Source organism: Polistes dominula, unplaced genomic scaffold, assembly GCF_049000335.1.
Source record: "Polistes dominula isolate Pdom_NZ unplaced genomic scaffold, Pdom_raw_medaka contig_284, whole genome shotgun sequence".
NCBI lineage: Eukaryota > Metazoa > Arthropoda > Insecta > Hymenoptera > Vespidae > Polistes > Polistes dominula.
Window position 1 is genome coordinate 71,803 of NW_028300922.1, and position 22,459 is coordinate 94,261.

Genomic DNA, 22,459 nt, shown 5'->3' on the forward strand with positions numbered 1-22,459 from the left:
TAAACCTGCTTCAAATTTGCCTAAAGGAAACTAGGAATACAGAGAGAATAGATAATAAAATTTCGGGAGCTCTTAGTATTTATAGCAGGCTAAAACAGGTGGACGCATTGTCACCTCTTTTGTTAAACTTAGTACTGGAATTTTCAGTCAAAGAACTGCAAAATAGTATAGACATTTTTCATAAGAACGAGACAACGCAACAGTTGACATACACGGACAATATTGCTTTGCTAGGAGACAATAAAGAGTCATTAATTAATAACGCGAATATATTAATATATAAGACAAGAGATATGGGATTACAAATAGGCGTGGAAAAATCAAACTATATGGTCGCTGATATACTTCATAATGTGCCTAATTCCGAAACTTTGGTCGTTTGGAATAACATTTTTGAACGGTCAGCAACTTTAGATATTTCAGATCGATCATAAATAAGACGAACGAAATTAACGAAAAATTAAAGAAAGGAATCAATTTAGGCAATTCATGCTTTTATTTGGTTAATTGATTACTCAGCTCGCGTGGCTGCTGTCTAGGCGTCTTAAAATCAGGATATAAATGATATACAGGGGGGGGGGGGACAATCATCCTAGCGATGGTTTTTATGGTGGTGACATGATGTCGCTTACGTTACGGGACGAAAAAAATTTATCGTTTTGAAAATCAAGTTTTTTGTAAAATCTACCGCTCAAAACGCGATGAAGAAACGGGCGAATGAAGAAGACTCCATAGCGAACAAGTGAATAACTTAGTTTAGTCGCAAAAAAAGGAGAAAAAGCCATTAAAATCGAAAAAACTGTATAATTTTATTGATTTATTTATTTTTTAAAGTACACTTAAAACGTTCATTAAACTAAATATAAAAAAACATCATTATTATTTTAAAAAGAAATGAAATTAATCAAAATAAAAATATAAATATTGAACAAAGAGAAAAATGATTAAACGTATGGATCGTATACTTAAAGTAACTTGCATAATTTCCTTAAAATATTTTGTATTTATTTAATCATAGTTATAAAGATATTTTTCGAACTGACGTACTTCCTCTTCTTGTGGATCCTTTTCTTCAGATCGTTGCTAAATTATTTTAAACACAATCATGATTAATAAGATGTAAAGCTTATATTTAATAAAAATATTTAAAATAATAATACTATCGTTAGCTAATGGAAACAAAAAAGTGAATAATGAAATTTATACCATAAAAATAAAATAAATTACCTCCTTTTCGGTCTCCCCAACAAGAATATTTTTCTCGTTGCCATCTACGGAATTATCTTTTATTAAATGGCGAACAGCGACTATTGAAGATTCTGTGCATAGTATAGAGTTTAGTCGTTTTAAAAGTAATGACATTTTTTCGTAATATACATTTTTATATTTATTGTCAGCTACTGCATTTTCTAAAAGATTAGGCAATAAAATAATTAGACCATGGAGGGAAGATTCTTTTCTTTTTTTGCATAATTTTTCAATATTAGTGTCTCAATCCATCTCCGTTTAAGTCGAACGAAGAGAAAATAAAGAATTTTACATGAGACAGACAAAGCTTTCTGCTATATTCATCTAGTATTTCAGTAACTTTGAAATACTTTAACGAAGAAATTGAAGAATCAATCTTCGTTCTTTGTAGATCAAACATGCCATCAGGTTGACCTATTATTAAAACTTCTTTAAGTAATTCTTCAAAGTTTGTTTCTTTGCTTAAGTCCACTTCATGTCGAAAAATGACCGTTGCTCCATTTTTGCGCCATTTAAGGACCAAGTTTTCGTGGTCTCGTATTGACATATTTGAAGCAATGATTAATTTTTTAACTCCTTGCTCGATCATCCACTCAAATAGTATTCTGCCAAAGGTATTGAAACCGTCGATGATGAGGTAGCATTTATCGCTATGTAAGCAAAATTGAGGAATGAAATTGGAAAGTGTTTTATCTTCTTGCAATTTGACTAAAACCTGCAAAAAAAAATACATTTGTAATATAATTGTCAAAAAAGAAAATCTAATATTATTATATAAACAGTATAAATAATTATTTACTTTTCCATAACGTTCACAAGCATCAATGCTTCTTTCTTCCGTTGCTCCTTGAAGAAAAAGTCTCCGTGATATAATTGGTTTTAAGCTGCCCACTTTAAGAGCTGTTCTCATCAGATCTGCTGCTTTTCGCCTAATTTTTGTTGGCAACCTAATAAGGTCTTGTAAACAGTAGTCGTATATACTTATGTTCCTATTAAAATTATATAGTGGTATCGGATTGTAACTAAGCCCTTTATAATCGTAAGTCATAATCAAATGTTTTAAATCTTTAACAATGTCTAAACAATTTTTCATATCGTGTAAGACGGAATAGTTTGAAACTACTAAATCAAAACTTTTGCCTTTTGTAATATTTAGAATATAACTTTTATAATTATTAACATTTATAATATTAGTCTGTGATAAGCTTGGTCGTATTGTCAGGATCACTCGTTTTTCTGCTTTCGTTTCATAAGTAGTGTAAACATCAAAATTATATAATAAAGATAAATTTATAAGAGCCTGTCCTATATCACTAGTACCAAAATGTATCAATACTTTTTTAATTGTTTTTAACCTCCATTTATTTGAATGTAAAATAATAAAAGCTGCTAAATAAGCTTGGAGAATCGTTGCAGCATCTTCAAAGCTTAAAGTTTCTGGAATAATTCAAGTTAAATCTGGATCTGGTAAAATTTCATTACTTATAGGTAAATTATCAACTAGTCCCATTACTCTACGACCATTTTTATCTCTTCCTGAATATTCTGTAAGAAATATTTGTGATTCTAAGCTGACGTCACTATTTAAATAGTACTCGTAAACATTCAAGTCGAATGCTGCAAACTCTACTTTTACGACACTTTCATTTTTTCTTCTAGACAATGGTAGGTCTTCCGTCCATTCTAAAGTAATTGGTTTATTAATTTTTGCTTTCTTACGAAAAGAAGAAGTGAGCTTCACTGGCAATGGCATCCATCTGTATGTGCCCCATTCCCCATTTGGCGCTAAGACGTTTTCACGAAGATTGAGTTTTACTTGTGATTCATAGAATTCATTTTGAAGTGAGAATTTTGGTGCTTTTGCATCTTGTAGATCGAAAATATGGAGTTTCTTATATCCCGGTTCTTGTCTTATACCTTGAAGTATCTCAAATAAATCATTATCCTTGGTAGTGTTAACCACAAATAAAACATTGTCATATTTCAAGTCTCGTAAACAGATCTTTAACCGATCTAGACAGTTTTCTTGGTTACTCAAAACAATCGCTTTTCTTAAATTTCTTTCCTTACGTAAAAGTAGAACAATACGACAAAAAGAAATGTTGATTTTTAAGATGACATTTAATCCAACACTTGCTAATGCAGAAATCACATTATCTTTCTCTTCTGTTCCTATGATTGTCAATAAAAATGATTCTTTACCGAGAGTACTAATGAATTTTCTTATATCCTTAAAATGCGCATTATTTATAATCGTCAAAATAAAATCCTCATTCATTGTCTGGTTAAGGAACTCTCTGCTAATTAATTTTATATTGAGGTTTTTCCTCGTCCTTTGTATGATATTCTCGAGAAACTCCAAAATGTTTTCATTTTTGTTTTTTGAGTCATTTATTACCAATATCTTTTCTATTTTTTTTTTGCTAATATTTGTGGAAATTATTCCTAGTACTACGTTTAATACGTCGTCAATATTCATCTCTGTTTTATCTATATTCTGGATAAATCGAAGTTCATCCGCGATAATTTCCCAATGACTGTTGTCAAATATTATTTCTTGAAATTGAATCCCAATCATCTATATTCCGGGGCAAGCTATCACATTAATCTGTTTGTCAAATTTCATCCGATAGTTCTGTGAAAAAAAAAAAAACAAACCATTATATACAATATAATTTATTAATTGACGTAACATGTCATGTTTTTTTGTGAAGGAACTTATAAAAAAAATATTTAAATAATTGTTTAAAAAAATCTCTTTAAATAATATAACAATTATAACTTACGAGAATATTTAATGCAGAAATTACATGAATAAGGTTTTAAAAAAAATTAGAGATCTTGCCTTCTTTCCTAACAATGACTTTTGTTTTATTACATTTTTTATTATTTCACAATTATAACTGTTAGTACTAAAACGTTACGAAAAGACTGCCGATTATTACAAATAACGAAATAATTGTAAATAATTTAATATCAAGGCAAAATTCAATAAATAATATAAATTTTAATTGTTTATTCTTTAATTATAAATAAATGAAAATTAAATTTATTTTGTTTTACTCCTAATATGATCATAAAGTAGTATAAATACATTCTAATTTTGATTTATCTGTTAGAGAATTTGAAGAGTTTTACACGCAACTCTTGGTCTATATTTCATCTTAATAACCACGAAAAAGTTAACATTAACATTCAAATGCTTACCATTATTTTTTTTCATTTTGTCAGTTAATTGTGCCAAGTCGATGACGAGTTTTTCTATAATACTCGGTATCAACATATTTTTGTTCCTACTGCTGATAATATGCACTTGAATTAATCCTTCTAGTAATAACATCCAATCACTGCTCCATTGAAACGTACCATTGGTACATGATGTAGAAAGTCTGCTAATAATATTATAAGATTCTTCGTACTGGTAACCACGTAAAAGAAGATTTGAACAAATATCTTCTTCGTTTAAAAATTCTCTTTCCTTTTTCAGTAAAATAATTTCAGGAATAACTTTTTTCTCAGTTTCTGCTACTCGTATAGTTCCAGAAGCTAACATGATTCCTTCTTTACATTTAACTTCAAATTTTCCTGAGACTAAAAATTTACATTTTCTCAAACATAGTTACGAAATATTATATTTTAGTGATTAAAATTTTTACCTTTTAATATCATAATTATTAAGTGTATTTTATTGTCTTTGGGTACTGTTAATAATTTATTGTGATTTATAATATTTTCCAGTATAATAGAATTGTCATGCTTGTGTTGATTTAAATTTAAGTAAACATTTAAAACTAATTTTGAATAGACAGCTAAAGAAATAATAACTTTATCGTTTATTTTAAAGTTTCGTAAAAACTTGAATTTATCTGAGTCAAGATCTATCAGTTCTTCGGTTTGTTGAATTTCATACGTGTTATCAGCTTCTACGTTCCTGTCCAACATATGAAATAGTAGTTTGTACAATTCATTTTAGAAAAAAGTCTATTTTATACTTACCAATCAAAACTATGTTCCCATCTGCATAGTGAAGAAATCGACGGAGTTCCTTTAGAAACAGGAAAGGAAATTCTCGGATAGAGTTTCCCTGGCTTAATAGGTAACCCAAGATTATAAAGCTTTCCTAATTTTGATAGTAATAAGATTGACTTATCTTTATTACCTCGTTTTGTTAATGTTAAATTAATGCAGTTGTTTTTTAACGTTTTGTTCAGAATTGCCTGATGAATAAAATGTAATAAGTAATACAGTTAAAATAATATACAATAAATATTTTATTCTAAATAATAAACCTGTAGCAGCCCATGCGGTGAAATTTCAATGGTTATAGCATTATTTGGAATCGTTTTTATTACTTCTTTGAATAAAACAGGAGAAAGAAGATTATTTGTATGATATTCAGGTGAAGAAAATTGAGCTTTTATTGAAAGCAATTCGTTTTGTGGAATAGACGTGCATATCCAACGAGAACTGCATTCTTTTGGAAAACGAATGACTTTTTTTAGATAATCCAACAACTTTGGACCAGCTGGAGAAATGTAACGACTATGATATGCAATATTACTAGTTGGAACGGTTTTAGCAAATATTCCTTTATTCTAAAAATGAAAAATTATGACTATATTAATAAAACTTCATTATTAAGACTGTCTATTAAAAAATCTACTAGGAATAACCTGTAATTTTTTTACAAAAACATTTATTGATTCGGTTGGTCCACTTATTGTAGAGCTTTCTGGTCCATTATGACATGCAACGTCAATGTCTTCAGGGCAAATATCTCGAATTTTTTGGTAGCCAAGACCAACTGCAGCCATCGTTCCGTGTATTAAGTCACTTTCTACAGAAGCCAAACCTCGAGAGAGAGCACTTAAAATCATTTCTTCAGCAGAAAAGCAACCATCTGCGTAAGAACAACCAAGCTCACCAACAGAATGTCCGATCATGTAATTCGGTTTAACGCCAACAGCATATAAAATATCCACTAGACCAATCTGTGTAGCAATTATGAGAAATTATTTATACAAAGATAAGAAGAAATAAATAATATTAAAGTTTAAATAATAAATATATATTATTACTTGTGTTGCCGCTATTCCTAAAAAGCAATTTATGATATTATTGTATATAGTCTGATCTTTGTCACATATAATATGCATAATATCATAACCTCGAGGTCTTAAAACATCATCACACCTTTTTATTGCTTCAGCAAAGATTGGTATTTTCATCAGTGACTCACCTAAAAAAGATTTATTTTGAAATTTAATAGCTATCAAGTAACATCTTTTTTATTATTTATATGTAAAATTTGTATTACCCATTCCAGTCCATTGTGATCCCATCCCCGAAAAAACAAACCATATCTGTCGAGATTGAAGTGACAAATTATTATCAATCATCTCTATCGATTGTTCTGAATTAGTTACTTCAGATTCTGGAATTACTGTATATCCAGAATACAATGATTGAGGAAATGGTTTCTCAGTAATATCATTAATTAACTGAGCAAATTCATCATCTTCTCTGTTCGAATGCAACTAAACACGTATACCATATTATTAACAATCATTTTGTATAATTAGTTTTGTCGTAAAATAAATAACCTACAGTATTGAAGATCGATGTTATCATTTCCTGAGTTCGACAAGAAGCTACAAAAAGCCGTGGCATATTATTTTGTGAAAGCTTTCTACCCAGCTTCTCTTTTGAATGGCGTTTTAAGATAATGTGTGAGAAGGAACCATTTAATGCAGCAGTGTTAACAGCAGCGTAGCAATCCGTCCAAATTGTTGGTTTTGTAATGACTTTTACGCGTCCCTCCTGAAGACATTGAGCTTCTTCCGGAGGCTCGGAATAATGAAGATTCGGTGGTATAACTCCGGTCTCCATAGCAATTAGTACCTAGAAATTACAAAGAGAATATAATGTAGAATATGAAAATAAATTTGTATTGTGTTAAATTTAATTTTGTCTTTTCAGTTATTTTACCTTGATTATCGAATTTAATGTATTATTATTAAATGTATAACCAATGTTTGATTTAATAGATCCTATTAAGAGAGGATTAGAATAACTTCGATCTTGACCATAAACAAGATCTATCGCCTTTAATTCTTCTAGATCCATTGATTTGATTGCTGTACCATCAGCCTCGATGTAATTTACATCGCTAGGTCTTAAACTGCATTGTTTCAATGTCTGTTTCATTATTTGAGCTTGAAATTCAGCTGTAGAAAATAAACAAGTTTTTCTTGAAATTGCTGGAGTGTAACTAACACAAATATTAACGACCTCAGCATATACTCGCTTTGCATCTTTAGCTCTTTGTAAGAAAATAGTTCCTATTGACTCGCTTCTTAAGAATCCAGAAGCATTTTTGTCGAAAGACCTATTTAGCCCGTCGGATGACAACAAACCTAAATCACGAAATGTATACAACCAAAAATTATTTATAAATTAGGAAAATATTCATTTGATAATGTAGAAATTTTTATTATTACTTATATGATCAAATTACAAGAAACAGTTGCCTTTTTTTTCTTTACATGTAAGTACTGGAAGTAATTATTCTTGACATACTCTTATTTTACCTAATTCAGAGAGTTGATAGGATGTTTTAGAAAGTAAACTTAAGGCTCCACTACATACAATCGCATTATCGCAATCTCCAGCTTTAATAGCTTGGTAAGCTTTTTGAATTGCTACTGCACTTGATGTGCAACTTGAATCAATACTACAGCTTGATCCAATTAGACCCATAAAAAATGAAATCCGGTTTGCTAGTAGACCACGGCAATACCCAGTTAAAGTATATCCATCTCGCTATTATAAAAATAAAGCGAACTGTACTTATAGTTTTTTTACATTTGTATAGAATCAATTAGAGATGAATCTATTAACTTACGTTTCCTGTACCGGCTATAAGGTAACTATCTGACTCATATAAACTCAATACCCCGTAAACATTGGTTTTCTTGTCGCGTAGTTCTGCAGGATTTATTCCAGCATCAATAATTGCTTCAAACGTAGTTTCCATTGCAATTCTTAATTCTGGCGCCATATTTTTTGCCTGGATTGTACTAATTCCAAAAAGAAATTGTCGAATTTCGTTAAACCAGAAATTATTCCCAAACGAAATGGTATTTTAGACATAGGATCTAGAAAATAATAATTTATTAAACCAATAAAAAAAGTACTTTAATATGATTGTTGAGAACAATAATTTTTTTCTTTTAAGGCAACATGGCACACACATACACAGGCATACATAGGCGATTAAACAAGGTGACATAAGGGACAATAAAAGCGGCTCTTTCTATCGGTCGGATTTTCTTGAAGACGTTAGGAAGAAGTGAGAGACGAACGAAAGTATCTGTATAGCTTCATTAATAACCGCTGACTAATGCAAAACGTTTTTCCAACATCTTCTATCAAATCATTTTACATGCATTTTCGAATAGTTAAATATTTTCGTGTAAAAACTAATTTAAGGGGGTATTCTGGTCTAGAGGCATGAATTTTTCGTACTTTTTCAAGTGTAATAACAAAAAGACGAATAATATTTTAACTATCTGTAATGTTACAAGATATTCATTAGTATTTCGAGAATACAAGGAAAAAAAAATAGTGTAAAAATGTAAAAATGAAAAAGATTTAGGCTGATGAAGTAGAGGGTCCTAAAAAGACAGCGCGCGGCGATTGTCAAGATTGCAGCTCTCTTGGTAATCCGAAATAAAAAAATAAAAAACATTATTAATTTACAATAATGCCGCTATCGTTCGAACTAAAAGAATTAAAAACAGTTTTGTTTTTTTTTCGCTAAATTACAGCTATTTGAAAAAAAAACCATTATTTTTACCACTTTTTTTACATTTCCGAATTTTTTTTAAAATAGTAAAAATTGAAAATTTTGTAAGATTTTACTTTACAAGATAGAGTAATGCATAGAGAAGTCTCTCAACAAATTTCAAGCAAATCGGTTTAGTAGAACTTGAGATATCTTGACAATTGTGAAAAAAAAAAAAAAAAAAAAACAGTTTCGAGAAAAATGCGTTCAAAGTTTCGCGTAGTAGGGGTAGGATATAGGATACTGCGTCACAAAAACAGCTATATCTTCGAAAATAATTTCTGTTTTGAAAAATCCTCTTGAGGACATATTCTTAAAGGGTTAAGCTTATATGTATAAAAAAAAAGAAAAAAAAATAAATAAACCGATTATTTCAAATTTCTAGACCAGAATACCCCCTTAACTTATTCTTACCTAATTTCCATCTTTCATGATCTATAGTCGAGCAATCTTTTCCACTTATTAAATTCGCTATTAATTCATTAATATTTGCACTTTTCGGAAATCTTCCAGATATTCCAGAAATAGCCACTTCTTCTTTGCCTTCTAAATTCATACTTGCTAAATGTATCTATATAGAAGCTACAATCAAATACGATTTTACTTATCAACTAAAGCTATTAATTGTTGCTGCTGTTTATATAGCCTTCGGCATAGGTCTAATTAAAATTGATATTTATGCCATTTGTTTTTAAAATTTAAATATCTTACGCGTAGAAAGCATTGTCATTATATTGAAGTAAGAACTTCATTAGAATAGGAAGTGATTTAAAAAAAATGAAATGCGCTGGCGAGGCAAGGTAGCGGTGTGTGGTGAGGCAACGGAGCGGCCATCATGGCTTTGTAACGACCATGATATTTATTAAGAAGAGAAAAAGAGACAAACATATAGAATTAAGCCTGCGAGACAATGAGACAGAATATAGCTATAAAGTTATTCCTATTCTCGGTCTCCTCTTTATGCTCTGCTTCGTAGTATCGCTCCTGGTATTATATGCGTGCGTTGTGTGCGACTGCATACTACGAAGCGTAGACACATATACAATAATTTCGATACTAAATTTGTTTGTAGGTAGGAGTGATAGAGAGGTAAAAGAATAAACAGAGATAAGCGCGTAGGTATTTGACAAAAAAATTGGGTGCAAGCGAACAGACAGTCCAAATAAAGAAAAAAGGTGCGTGGTCTGTTTTTCCTGACCTGTGACTTCCTATTGTTTTTTCTAAATACATAATGTTTTCATACAGTGTTAAGTTTAAACAATTTAAAGTACTTCCTTTTTTCAATTTCAAAAATATGTAAAAGCTGTTAAGTAGGAGTATTTTGGCAAGGTCTTATATGTTCGTAAAAAAGACAAGAAAATCAATATATTTCTATGTAGTTATTTCAAAAATACTTATCATACATTTTTAATGCCTTATCAAAGCTTGTACATATTACAATAAAATAAAAATGTATAATAATGAAAACCGTTTAATAACATTTATTATAAATTCAATTCGTAATTATTATTTTTATTGTTATTTTCATTTATCTAATAGGAATACTTTACTTAGTAAGAATAACTGCAGTTGTAAGTATTGCACTTCTAATTAGAATTAAATTAGAAGATAAGAACGATGACGCACTATTAATATCTAATATAGAATCAAATCTAGTTTATAAAAAAATAAAGAATGATCTAGATCAACTTTACTATGAAGCTATTTTATTAAACATATGTTTGATGTAACCGCACGAATAAATTAATTTCAAATATTTACTCGTGCGATTTGGTTTAGCAATGTAAATACTTTTACGCAAGACGCATTGTCGATGTAGTCTTATATAGAAAATGTCTTTCTTAGGCCTTGCAATGACATTGGGAATTTCCACTGTTCTTTTTTAAAAATTAAAAAATGTTTACGTACGATGTATTACGTAAACGATTAAAGACACATTTTATTATTTTAAATTCACAAACCAATAAGCACTGCTAGTTAGGAACATTTTTTCAAGGTCCTATAACTCTGTAAAACTTATGCAAAAAAACAACAAATTTTCACACAATAAGATTCATTGAATATTACTTATTGTAAATTTTTAATACTTTAACAACATTTCTATATATTAAAGTGTTCAACGCAAAATAAATATTCAAAATACTATTGTAATTAAAAAACAAAATACAATACTGAATTTTTTTTTATCTGCTACGTTCGACATTTTAATCTTTGAAAGAATTAGTCAGTTAACTTAATAAATTTTTATACCTTAATATAAGGGACTGAAATATAAACATTTTTTAGCGTAACGCGTATCGACATAAAGTCGTATCCTATAGATCGCTGAATCGAGTCTCATCAGGTTACTTCTTATTTTTGAAGTGACAACTTCTTTAAAATTGAGATGATTTAAAAAATTGCAACGTGGCGCGACGTAATACGGCAATGGGGTTACAGCGTATCGTGGCAATCCATTGCAGCAATGAAACGGGTACGACGGACGATACTAAGTAAGAAGAGAAAAAAAGACAAACATATAGAATTGAACCTGCGAAAGAATCGGATAGAATATAGGTGCATAGTTTTTTCTATTCTTGATTCTCTTTGTACGCTGCTTTGTAGATCCCATTCCTGGTTACTAAGCGTTGTATATGTGTGTGTGTTTGAACGAGACTGCAATTACGAAGCTTAGACATACATTATCTCAATACGTGCCTTTAAAAATACGAGTTAGCTCTTCGACAATCAACTAGAATCACAAGCAAAGCTGTTTAATAGTATTATAAACGACAATAGCATAAAAAAAATTTAAGATCTCTTTTCACAGGATGATATTTGTAATTATTATTAATAACTAGATTAAGGAATACGAAATGGTATTATTGCAAATACAAAATCCCGCCAGTATTCCCGCCGCTTAGCTTGACCCCTCAATTCGCGGTCTCCTAGACTTATTTCTCTAAAATAACTCCTAATATTGTCCTCCCATCTACGTCTCGGTCTATCTACTTGTCTTTTCTTGTTCGGTACCGATCAGTATTTTATGCACTGTTCGATCCTAACACATGAGGTGGCAAACAGGGAGCCACGGGACCAGCCCATCTTAATCCGCTTGTTTTTACGACATTAATGGTGTCGGGTTTGTTGTACATTCGGTGTACTTCTACGTTTTAAGGTTTCTTCTATTCGCTTGTTTACCCACCGCCTTTTTAAACCAAAAATTTTACGAAGAACTTTATTTTCCAAAAATCTAAATTTCTTTTCGTCCCGATAGGATGATTGTCCTTTTTATCCTGATTTCTAGACGCCTAGACAGCAATCACAAGCTGAATAATTAATTGATCGAATAAAAATATGAAATAGCTAGAATTATTCTTTTCTTTAATTTTTCGTTAATTTTGTTCGTCTTATTTATGATCGATCTTGAATATCTAAAGTTGCTGACCCGTTCAAAAATGTTATTCCGGACGACAAAAATTTCAGAATTAGGAACATTTTGAAGTCGATCAGTGACCATATATTTCGCTTTTTCTGCGTCTAATTGTATTCCCAGATCTGTTTTCTTATATATTAATATTTTCGCGTTATTAATAAATGACTCTTTATTGTCTCTTAGCAAAGCAATATCGTCCGTATATGTCAAAAGTTTCGTTCGCTTGTTCTAATGCAAAATATCTATACTTTTTTGCAGTTCTTTGACTGCAAATTCCATTACTAAGTTTAACAAACGAGGTGACAATGCGTCCCCTTGTTTTAGCCCGCTATTAATACTAAAAGCTTGCGACATTTACCTATTATCCTGATTACCTATTATCACTTTACCACGAATTTTCTTCTGAAAACTTCTAAACGTAAAAAAAGGATAAGATATTAGTAAGTTTTATATCTTTTTTAAAAATAAAACTATTCCTTTGGTAGCAATATATAATTACATTTTAGTACAAGTGTAATAAAACAATAGTTTGGAGTATTCAGAAACAATTTAAATAAAATCATTAAACATTCTGAGATACAAAAAGGTAATAGACTGAAGATATAGACGATAAAAATAATATTCTTTATTTTATTTTATTTTCAAATACGCTATAGTAGACGATAATATTAATATTTAGTTCTTTCTTTATTTTATTTCCTGTTTAAATATGCTATCGATCTTAGTGAAATGAAGCGCGACGAAAACTTTTGTGCAGTATCGGGTTCTTGGGGTTCTTTCGGATTTCTAAGTAAGCACATGCGACATAAGAAGAAAGGATATTCCTTTGTTTAAAAAAAAGTTCCTTTTATGCTTAATTTTCACTACGATCTTTACCAAAAACAAAAGCTATACAAATCGGTTGACTATAACGGGGGAATGGATCCTTCTGCTATTGGTCGTTAATATTCATAATCACTTTTCCTCTCCCCAGGGGTGTGTGTGTTACTCTTTTATGATATAAATATGTGATACAAAGTAAGAAAGAAAGTCCATAGTCTTCAGTTCCTTAGTCTATCAAGTCCTTAGTCTGTATCAGTCTGTATATCCGTCTGTCTGTATTCGTCTGTCCGTATCAGTTCCTTAGTCTAGTCCTTAGTTCTCAGTTCACTAATTATACTTTCAGTCTGTTATATTCTTCTGCGTATTTTATCAGTTAGTTTATCAGTCAGTCAGTCAGTCGGTCATATATTCATAACTCTTTTGTATTCTGTATTTCTTGTAAATACGTGACTTTTTGTAAACTTATGTTAATACCGCTTAACATCATTATAATTTAATAAAGTATCATATAATTCATCATCATCAGTTATTGTTCTATGTCTGAACCCTACAAAGAATTTAATAATTTGCTTTGAAACATAAAGTAATTTTATTAAAATTAAAGCTAAAAATCAGGAACATCAAGGTATTATTAAACTTTATATTTTTTTCGATATATTCAGATAAATCTAAATATTTATTTTATACATACATTTAATTATATTAAATAGTATATTTTCATGATCTGTTTGAATGAATAAAATAATTTTATTTATTACTTTAACGGTAAGCGTTGCAACGGCGAATAAATATGAACATCGCAGAAACGATAACAAAAACGAAATTCGATAAAAACTATAAACAGAAAAAAACACGATAGTGCTGAAAATTCTACTTTTCGGGAAATAATTTCACTCTACGATTTTATTTTTAAATTTTGTTAACGCTTGGATAGATGATAGCGTTTAGAATTTGAAATCTAAATATATATGTAGGGAATTTTATTTAGGGTGAGATGTGCGAGTTGAACATACACCAAGCTTAATCCTACTAATAAGATTTATTTAAAACAGGTATTAGAAAAAGTACAATAATAGTTTGACAATCTTACTGTTACAACTTAGATAAGTGACTGTATTCTTACAACTGATAACGACTTATAATACAACTGCGACTGTTACAACTAATGAGTAATTACGGCTACGACTGTGACTGCTTCTACGACTACTGCTACGACTTCTACTGCTAACATCTTATTTCTTTCCACGTATTTTATGTCAGAAATGACATACACCCCTTCTGAGAGGGAAGGAGCTTACAAATCTTATTGACCAATAGCATAAGGATCCACCCACCATAGTCCACCGACGGGTACAGCCTATGTTTTTTGGTAGTGGTGTTAGGCCCAACGTGAACCATACCTGCTTAGATGTATTATCTTGATCCCTTGGAAAACCTGTCTAAACCTGCTAGGGCTAGTAGATAAAACCTACACTTGCGCTGCATACTAATTTAAGGAACATCCGTTTCTACTTTTTCACGCCGAACATAAAATTTGGAATTTTAAACAATCCCCCACTGCACCGTGAGAACACCAATAAGAATCCCTTAACTTATGAAAAAACGCCCTTCTTCTAGAACCTTCCTTGTTCCGATTTCCCTTAAAAGGGGCTCCTTCGACATCCGAAACTCTCTTCTATCCTGGCCGTTACGCTTGTAAGTCATTTTGTATCCGAACGTAAATCTGTTGTAAATAAAAGTTATTCTTTCCAAAACTTGGAAATCCTTGTTTTTAATACAATCACAAGAATTCAATAGGCCGAATTCTTACGTTATCCGGAAATCAACGCGAATTTAACTTCACGTGAACATTTCCGCGTAACAATTTGGTGGCAGCGGTACGGGATTTTCAAAGGAAAGAACCAGCGACTTGAGGGTCCTGAAGAAGATAAAGTTCGGCAAGTCGACCCGAGGGCACTTGAGAAAGCAAACGACGCATCAATTGTACAGTAAGTACTAGTTTTTATTAACCCAAATACTGATATAGACGTGTCTAATATCCCTACTGACGAGTTAGTAGTTAAGTATTTGAAAGATTATTACTGAAAAAATAATAATTAATAAATAAATATAAAATGGCTAAGAGTATGGAAGTAGCAGAAATACAAAAATTCTCCGAAATTGTATCGGAAAGAATGAATCAGATGGGTGAACTTTTAATGCAGCTACAGGGTAAAATAGCCGCGATGGATAAAGAAATGAAAAGCATGTCGAAGAAATCAGCTCTGCCGGAACAGAAAATAGAATCGGTAGATAATATAGACGATAAGGAAAATATAACGGAAGACGAGGAAGAAAGTTGCGCTAGTATTAATAGTCGAGGCAGTAATATTCGAAGTCTAATGGAGCATTTGAACTTTATAAACGAATTCGACGGAAAAACTACGTCAGTCGAAGGATTTATTTCAGAAATAAAAGTTGTATTAGCTATACTTACCGAAAACGAAAGAAAACTATTCGTTAAATTAGTCCAGACAAATAAAATAATTGGCGAAGCCAGAAGTATGCTAGATGGGTGTGATATTCGCACCATATATGAATTTATTGAGACTCTCCGCTTATATTTCGGGGAGGTAAAAACCCTTTCAAGCTGTAGAATAGATAGGAATAAATGTATACAAGGAAGAGACACAGTATTAGCTTACAATAGAAGATTTACAGCAGCCCATCTAGAAGTAAGGAGAGCAATTATTAACGACTCTTCTTTATCAGCATCACATAAAAAGATTAGCTTATCGGACGAGGACAAACAAGGACTAGCAGAATATATTTGCGGACTAAATCAATATATAAGAATTGCAGTACGGGCTTGTAGACCGGAAATATTAAAAAAGGCACAGAATATGGCATTAGATATAGAACGAGAGGAAAAAGCGTCGCAATTAGCTCACAGATAAGCCAACCGATATTCAATACCACAAAATAATAGGAATTACAACCCAAGTATGAATCGTAATCCTTTCTTAGACAAAACTAAACAGCATTTACCACCGCGGAATTTTAACATACCAAATACACAACAGACCCCGAAGAATTTGCACAATCAAATTAAATGTTTCAAATGCGGGAGTACGCAACATCTCGCTAACGAGTGCCCGAAACGAAATTTTTACATAACAGACCTCAATCGGGCCCCGCCCGACAGAATAGAATCTATCTCGCAAGAGATAGAGCAAACCCAGGAGCCGAACTCAGAATTAGAATCGGAGGAGATTATCGAAGATTCTTAGCCGATACCGGAGCCTCAGTGAATATAATAAAAAATTCAGCAGCCAAGTCTTTACCACTACGAGAAAAACGCAATGAAATCACGGGAATAAACCCAGAACCCGTTATTACAAATCACGAAGCACTATTAAAAACAAACGGAAATTTTCACATATTTATCGTTGTAAAAGATGATTTTCCTTTAGATAGTGATGGAATCCTCGGACGCCCATTTTTAGCACAAGAAAACGCACTTGTTGACGTTAAAAATCGCGCAATAATCTTCAGAGGGAGAAAGGTACAAAAACGTTCTGTATATCACGCGAAAACAAGTGAGGATAGGTTAGAAATCTTAAGGCAAAATACGCGTATCGAACACATACAGTCCCCTAACGAACAGCAAGCAATATGGAATATAATTAACTGACAAAATGAAAGAAAATAATGGTAAGCATTTGAATGTTAATGTTAACTTTTTCGTGGTTATTAAGATGAAATATAGACCAAGAGTTGTGTGTAAAACTCTTCAAATTCTCTAACAGATAAATCAAAATTAGAATGTATTTATACTACTTTATGATCATATTAGGAGTAAAACGAAATAAATTTAATTTTCATTTATTTATAATTAAAGAATAAACAATTAAAATTTATATTATTTATTGAATTTTGCCTTGATATTAAATTATTTACAATTATTTCGTTATTTGTAATAATCGGCAGTCTTTTCGTAACGTTTTCGTACTAACAGTTATAATTGTAAAATAATAAAAAATTTATTAAAACAAAAGTCATTGTTAAGAAAGAAGGCAATATCTCTAATTTTCTTTTAAACCATATTCAAGTAATTTCTGCATTAAACATTCTCGTAAATTATAATTGTTATTTTATTGAAATACATTTTTTTAAACAATTATTTAAATATTTTTTTTGGTAAGTTCCTCCACACAAAAAAAAACGACATATATCATAGTCTAATAAATTATACAGTATATTATGATTTGTTTTCACAGAGCTATCTATGAAATTCGACAAACAGATAAATGTGATAGCTTGCCCCGGAATTGAGATGATTGGGATTCAATTTCAAGAAATAATATTTGACAACAGTCATTGGGAAATTATCGCGGATGAGCTTCGATTTATCCAGAATATAGATAAAACAAAGATGAATATTGACGACGTATTAAACGTAGTACTAGGAATAATTTCCACAAATATTAGCAAAAAAAATATAGAAAAGATATTGGTAATAAATGACTCAGAAAACAAAAATGAAAACATTTTGGAGTTTCTCGAGAATATCATACAAAGGACGAGGAAAAACCTCAATATAAAATTAATTAGCAGAGAGTTCCTTAATCAGACAATGAATGAGGATTTTATTTTGACGATTATAAATAATGCGCATTTTAAGGATATAAGAAAATTCATTAGTACTCTTGGTAAAGAATCATTTTTATTGACAATCATAGAAACAGAAGAGAAAGATAATGTGATTTCTGCATTAGCAAGTGTTGGATTAAATGTCATCTTAAAAATCAACATTTCTCTTTGTCGTATTGTTCTACTTTTACGTAAAGAAAGAAATTTAAGAAAAGCGATTGTTTTAAATAACCAAGAAAACTGTCTAGATCGGTTAAAGATCTGTTTACGAGATTCAAAATATGACAATGTTTTATTTGTGGTTAACACTATCCAGGATAATGATTTATTTGAGATACTTCAAGGTATAAGACAAGAACCGGGATATAAGAAACTCCATATTTTCGATCTACAAGATGCAAAAGCACCAAAATTCTCACTTCAAAATGAATTCTATGAATCACAAGTAAAACTCAATCTTCGTGAAAACGTCTTAGCGCCAAATGGGGAATGGGGCACATACAGATGGATGCCATTGCCAGTGAAGCTCACTTCTTCTTTTCGTAAGAAAGCAAAAATTAATAAACCAATTTCTTTAGAATGGACGGAAGACCTACCATTGTCTAGAAGAAAAAATGAAAGTGTCGTAAAAGTAGAGTTTGCAGCATTCGACTTGAGTGTTTACGAGTACTATTTAAATAGTGACGTCAGCTTAGAATCACAAATATTTCTTACAGAATATTCAGGAAGAGATGAAAAAGGTCGTAGAGTAATGGGGCTTGTTAATAATTTAACTATAAGTAATGAAATTTTACCAGATCCAGATTTAACTTGGATTATTCCAGACACTATGAGCTTCGAAGATGCTGCAACGATTCCCCAAGCTTATTTGGCAGCTTTTATTATTTTACATTCAGATAAATGGAGGTTAAAAACAATTAAAACTGTATTGATACATTTTGGTGCTAGTGATATAGGACAGGCTCTTATAAATTTATCTTTATTATATAATTTTGATGTTTACACTACTTATAAAACGGAAGCAGAAAAACGAGTGATCGAGACAATACGACCAAGCTTACCACAGACTCATATTATAAATGTTAATAATTATAAAAGTTATATTCAAAATATTACAAAAGGCAAAGGTTTTGATTTTGTAGTTGCAAACTTTTCCATCTTAGACAATATGGCAGATTGTATAGATATTGTTAAAACTTTAAAACATTTAGTAATGATTTACGATTGTAAAGGGCCTAGTTACAATCCGATACCACTATCTAATTTTATACGATTCCTAAGTATGTACGGCTACTGTTTACAAGACCTTATTAAGTTGCCAACGAAAATTAAGAGAGAAGCAGCAGATCTGATGAGAACAGCTCTTAAAATGGGCAGCTTAAAACCAATTATATCACGAAGACTTTTTCTTCAAGGAGCAACGGAAGAAAGAAGCATTGATGCTTGTGAACGTTATGGAAAAGTAAATAATTATTTATACTGTTTATCTAATAAAATTTAATTTTCTTTTTTGACAATTATATTAAAAATGCATTTTTTTGCAGGTTTTAGTCAACTTGCAAGAAGACAAAACACTTTCCAATATCATTTCTCAATTTTGGTTCTATAGTGATAAATGCTACCTTGTCATCGATGGTTTCAATATCTTTGGCAAAATTCTGATCGAGTGGATGATCGAACAAGGAGTTAAAAAATTAATCATCGCTTCTGATATGTCTATAGAGGGTCACGAATGTGCGGTCCTTAAATGGCGCGAAAATGGAGTAACGGTCATTGTCCGACATGAAGATGACTTAAGCAATGTCACATGTATTGAGAAATTATTCAAAGAAGTTTTAACTATAGGTCCACTAGATGGCATATTTGATCTACAAAGAACGAAGATTGATTCTTCAATTTCTTCGTTAAAATATTTCAAAGTTACTGAAATACTAGATGAATATAGTAGAAAGTTTTGTCTGTCTCATGTTAAATTATTTATTTTCTCTTCGTTCGACTTAAACGGAGATGGATTAAGAGACACTAATATTGAAAAATTATGCAAAAAAAGAAAAGAATCTTCCCTTCATGGTTTAATTATTTTATTGCCTAATCTTTTAGAAAATGCAGTAGCTGACAATAAATATAAAAATGTATATTACAAAAAAATGTCATTACTTTTAAAACGATTAAACTCTATACTATGCACAGAATCTTCAATAATCGCTGTTCGCCATTTAATAAAAGATAATTCCGTAGATGGCAACGAGAAAAATATTCTTGTTGGGGAGACCGAAAAGGAGGTAATTTATTTTATTTTTATGGTATAAATTTCATTATTCACTTTTTGTTTCCATTAGCTAACGATAGTATTATTATTTTAAATATTTTTATTAAATATAAGCTTTACATCTTATTAATCATGATTGTGTTTAAAATTATTTAGCTACGATTTGAAGAAAACAATCTACAAGAAGAGGAAGTACGTCAGTTCGAAAAATACATATATAACTATGATTAAATAAATACATAATATTTTAAGGAAATAATGCAAGTTACTGTACTTAAAGTATACACGATCAATACGTTTAATTAATTTTCTCTTTGTATCTTAAAAAATAAATAAACAAAATTATACTGTTTTTCGATTTTTATGGCTCTTTCTCCTCTTTTTGCGACTAGTTATTCTAAGTTATTCACTTGTTCCATGAAACACATTTTCTACTGTCTTATACGTATGTAGGTACATAGCTTTGTCCAAGCAAAAAAGTTTTCACTAAAAAAATGTTCTGCGATTAATTATTTTAGAGATGAAGAAAAAAAAAACTAATACGACATGTTGCTATTAAGGTTGTCTTTAACATTTAACGATAACTATCGGTCAATTTTATCATTTATAAACTTTTATGAAACTTTTACATTGTTACGTTCTTTTGTCTACTACCAGTATTTTATGCGCCGTTCAATCATCCCCTATGCGTTCCACGTGACATGCCCATCTTAATTATCTTGATTTTACGACGTTAATGATGTCCGTCTTGTTATACAGTTGATCTACTTATACGTTATGGAGTTTTCTTCATTCGTCCGTTTCTTCATCGCGTTTTGCACGGTAGATGTGGCAAAAAACTTTATTTTTTTAAACCATAAATTTTGTTTTGTCCCGCAACGTAAGCGACATCATTTCAACACCATAAGGGGTTATGCCTAGTTAGAATTTTCAAAAAATCAATTTTTTTTTCTTTTTTTTTTACATTCTCAGAATGTACATATATTTAAATATATTCTCTGAAAATTTAAAGCTAATCCGATAAATATTTTCGGAGATATACTTGAATTTGTAAGGCCATGTCAGAGTGTAAAGTTGTGCGTTCTGTTCTGTTAGGTACCAAATTTTTTGTAGACTTTCTGTGAAACAGATCTTGCGATAAGCCTATGAAATAAAATATCATGAAATACGATAGGTAGCAGAGATAAGATATTGTTTACCTAAATATTAAGTATTTTCTGCGATAAGTCATTGTACGATCCGAAATGATCGTACGGTAATAATCTATAAGTTAAATCGCGCGCGTCCGATTCTATCGATTTAAACTATAGATCGATACTCATTGCGAGCATCGATACTAGTGACTATCGAAACGTTCTCACAGTTACCCCCACATCTCGCATCCCAACTTCTCACATCTCTAGTGCGTACGCCCTGCTGGGCCAGTACAAAGGGGCATTTTTTCTATTTCACGACCGGACGCCTACGACGACACATCTTCAACAACTAAGGATTATAGAAGCCATATTAGACAAAAGATTTAAGAATTCACAAGGGACAACGAAGAGAATATCCTAATCTTTAAGACTTGTGAAAATAAGCCCATTCAACATCGCAACCCTTAAGGTCGTGATCGCTATACTTGAGGAGTGCAAGAGGTGAGATCTTTCTATTATATATATATATATTTCACATCGAGGTTATTTACCGCGTGGTAACACCACGTGGTACACTCTTATTGTATAATCAAATATCATCCAGGGTTTTTATGCCACAAGGCTTTTCCCTGACAAGCCAATAAAGCTTCGCATCTTTTATTGGCTCAATCACGTGTTTTATTTTACACCTTAACCTAACCCTTTATTCTCCACTTCATAGCATATACAAAATTGCCAGAGGACTCTTAGTTGAGGAATTTAGGCTATAACAGTCATTATGTGAAATGTAACTCTAGTGACGGAAAATTAAAATTTAAAACTGCATCTCCCCGTGGATTTGCTTTTAAAATCGTTGTAGTGTGTGATAAGTGTGAAAATTGTGTTAATGTTCAATAGAAAAACTCAAAGTTCGTTATAGAAACTATATAGGTGATGGCGATTCAAAAACATATTCTGGGATTCTGAAAGCTGCTCCTTACGGTGAAGTCAAAGTTGTCAAAAAAGAATATATTGTGCATGTTCAGAAGTGAATGGGTACACGACTCCGCGAGCAAGTAAAACAAAATACAGAAACAGTTAAAAAAGGTGGA

General features: G+C 31.0%; 2 protein-coding genes and 1 pseudogene across 3 annotated transcripts; 1 reads left to right on the plus strand and 2 right to left on the minus strand.

The window, feature by feature from the left end:
* Positions 1–793: 793 nt before the first annotated feature.
* On the minus strand, positions 794–8,338 carry LOC107073534 (fatty acid synthase-like; annotated as a pseudogene). Its single transcript, XR_016176078.1, has 14 exons — positions 8,153–8,338; positions 7,839–8,070; positions 7,237–7,664; positions 6,856–7,149; positions 6,566–6,785; positions 6,327–6,487; positions 5,922–6,239; positions 5,538–5,843; positions 5,245–5,465; positions 4,905–5,179; positions 4,462–4,839; positions 2,048–3,885; positions 1,228–1,963; positions 794–1,083 (listed from the first exon to the last, which is right to left on the minus strand). The product of XR_016176078.1 is annotated as a fatty acid synthase-like (transcript).
* Positions 8,314–9,889, minus strand: LOC149033042 (fatty acid synthase-like; the record flags this gene model as incomplete). Its single annotated transcript, XM_089170915.1, has 2 exons — positions 9,509–9,889; positions 8,314–8,405 (listed from the first exon to the last, which is right to left on the minus strand). Coding segments are annotated over exons 1-2 (234 nt in total), but the record flags the coding sequence as incomplete, so codon positions are not given.
* A 7,117-nt stretch (positions 9,890–17,006) lies between these two features.
* On the plus strand, positions 17,007–20,584 carry LOC149033043 (fatty acid synthase-like). The gene is made up of 4 exons (XM_089170912.1): positions 17,007–17,024; positions 17,591–19,425; positions 19,508–20,245; positions 20,389–20,584. The coding sequence occupies exons 1-4, from the start codon at positions 17,009–17,011 to the stop codon at positions 20,461–20,463; spliced, it is 2,664 nt and encodes an 887-aa protein (XP_089027038.1). The 5' UTR covers positions 17,007–17,008; the 3' UTR covers positions 20,464–20,584.
* Positions 20,585–22,459: the final 1,875 nt, after the last annotated feature.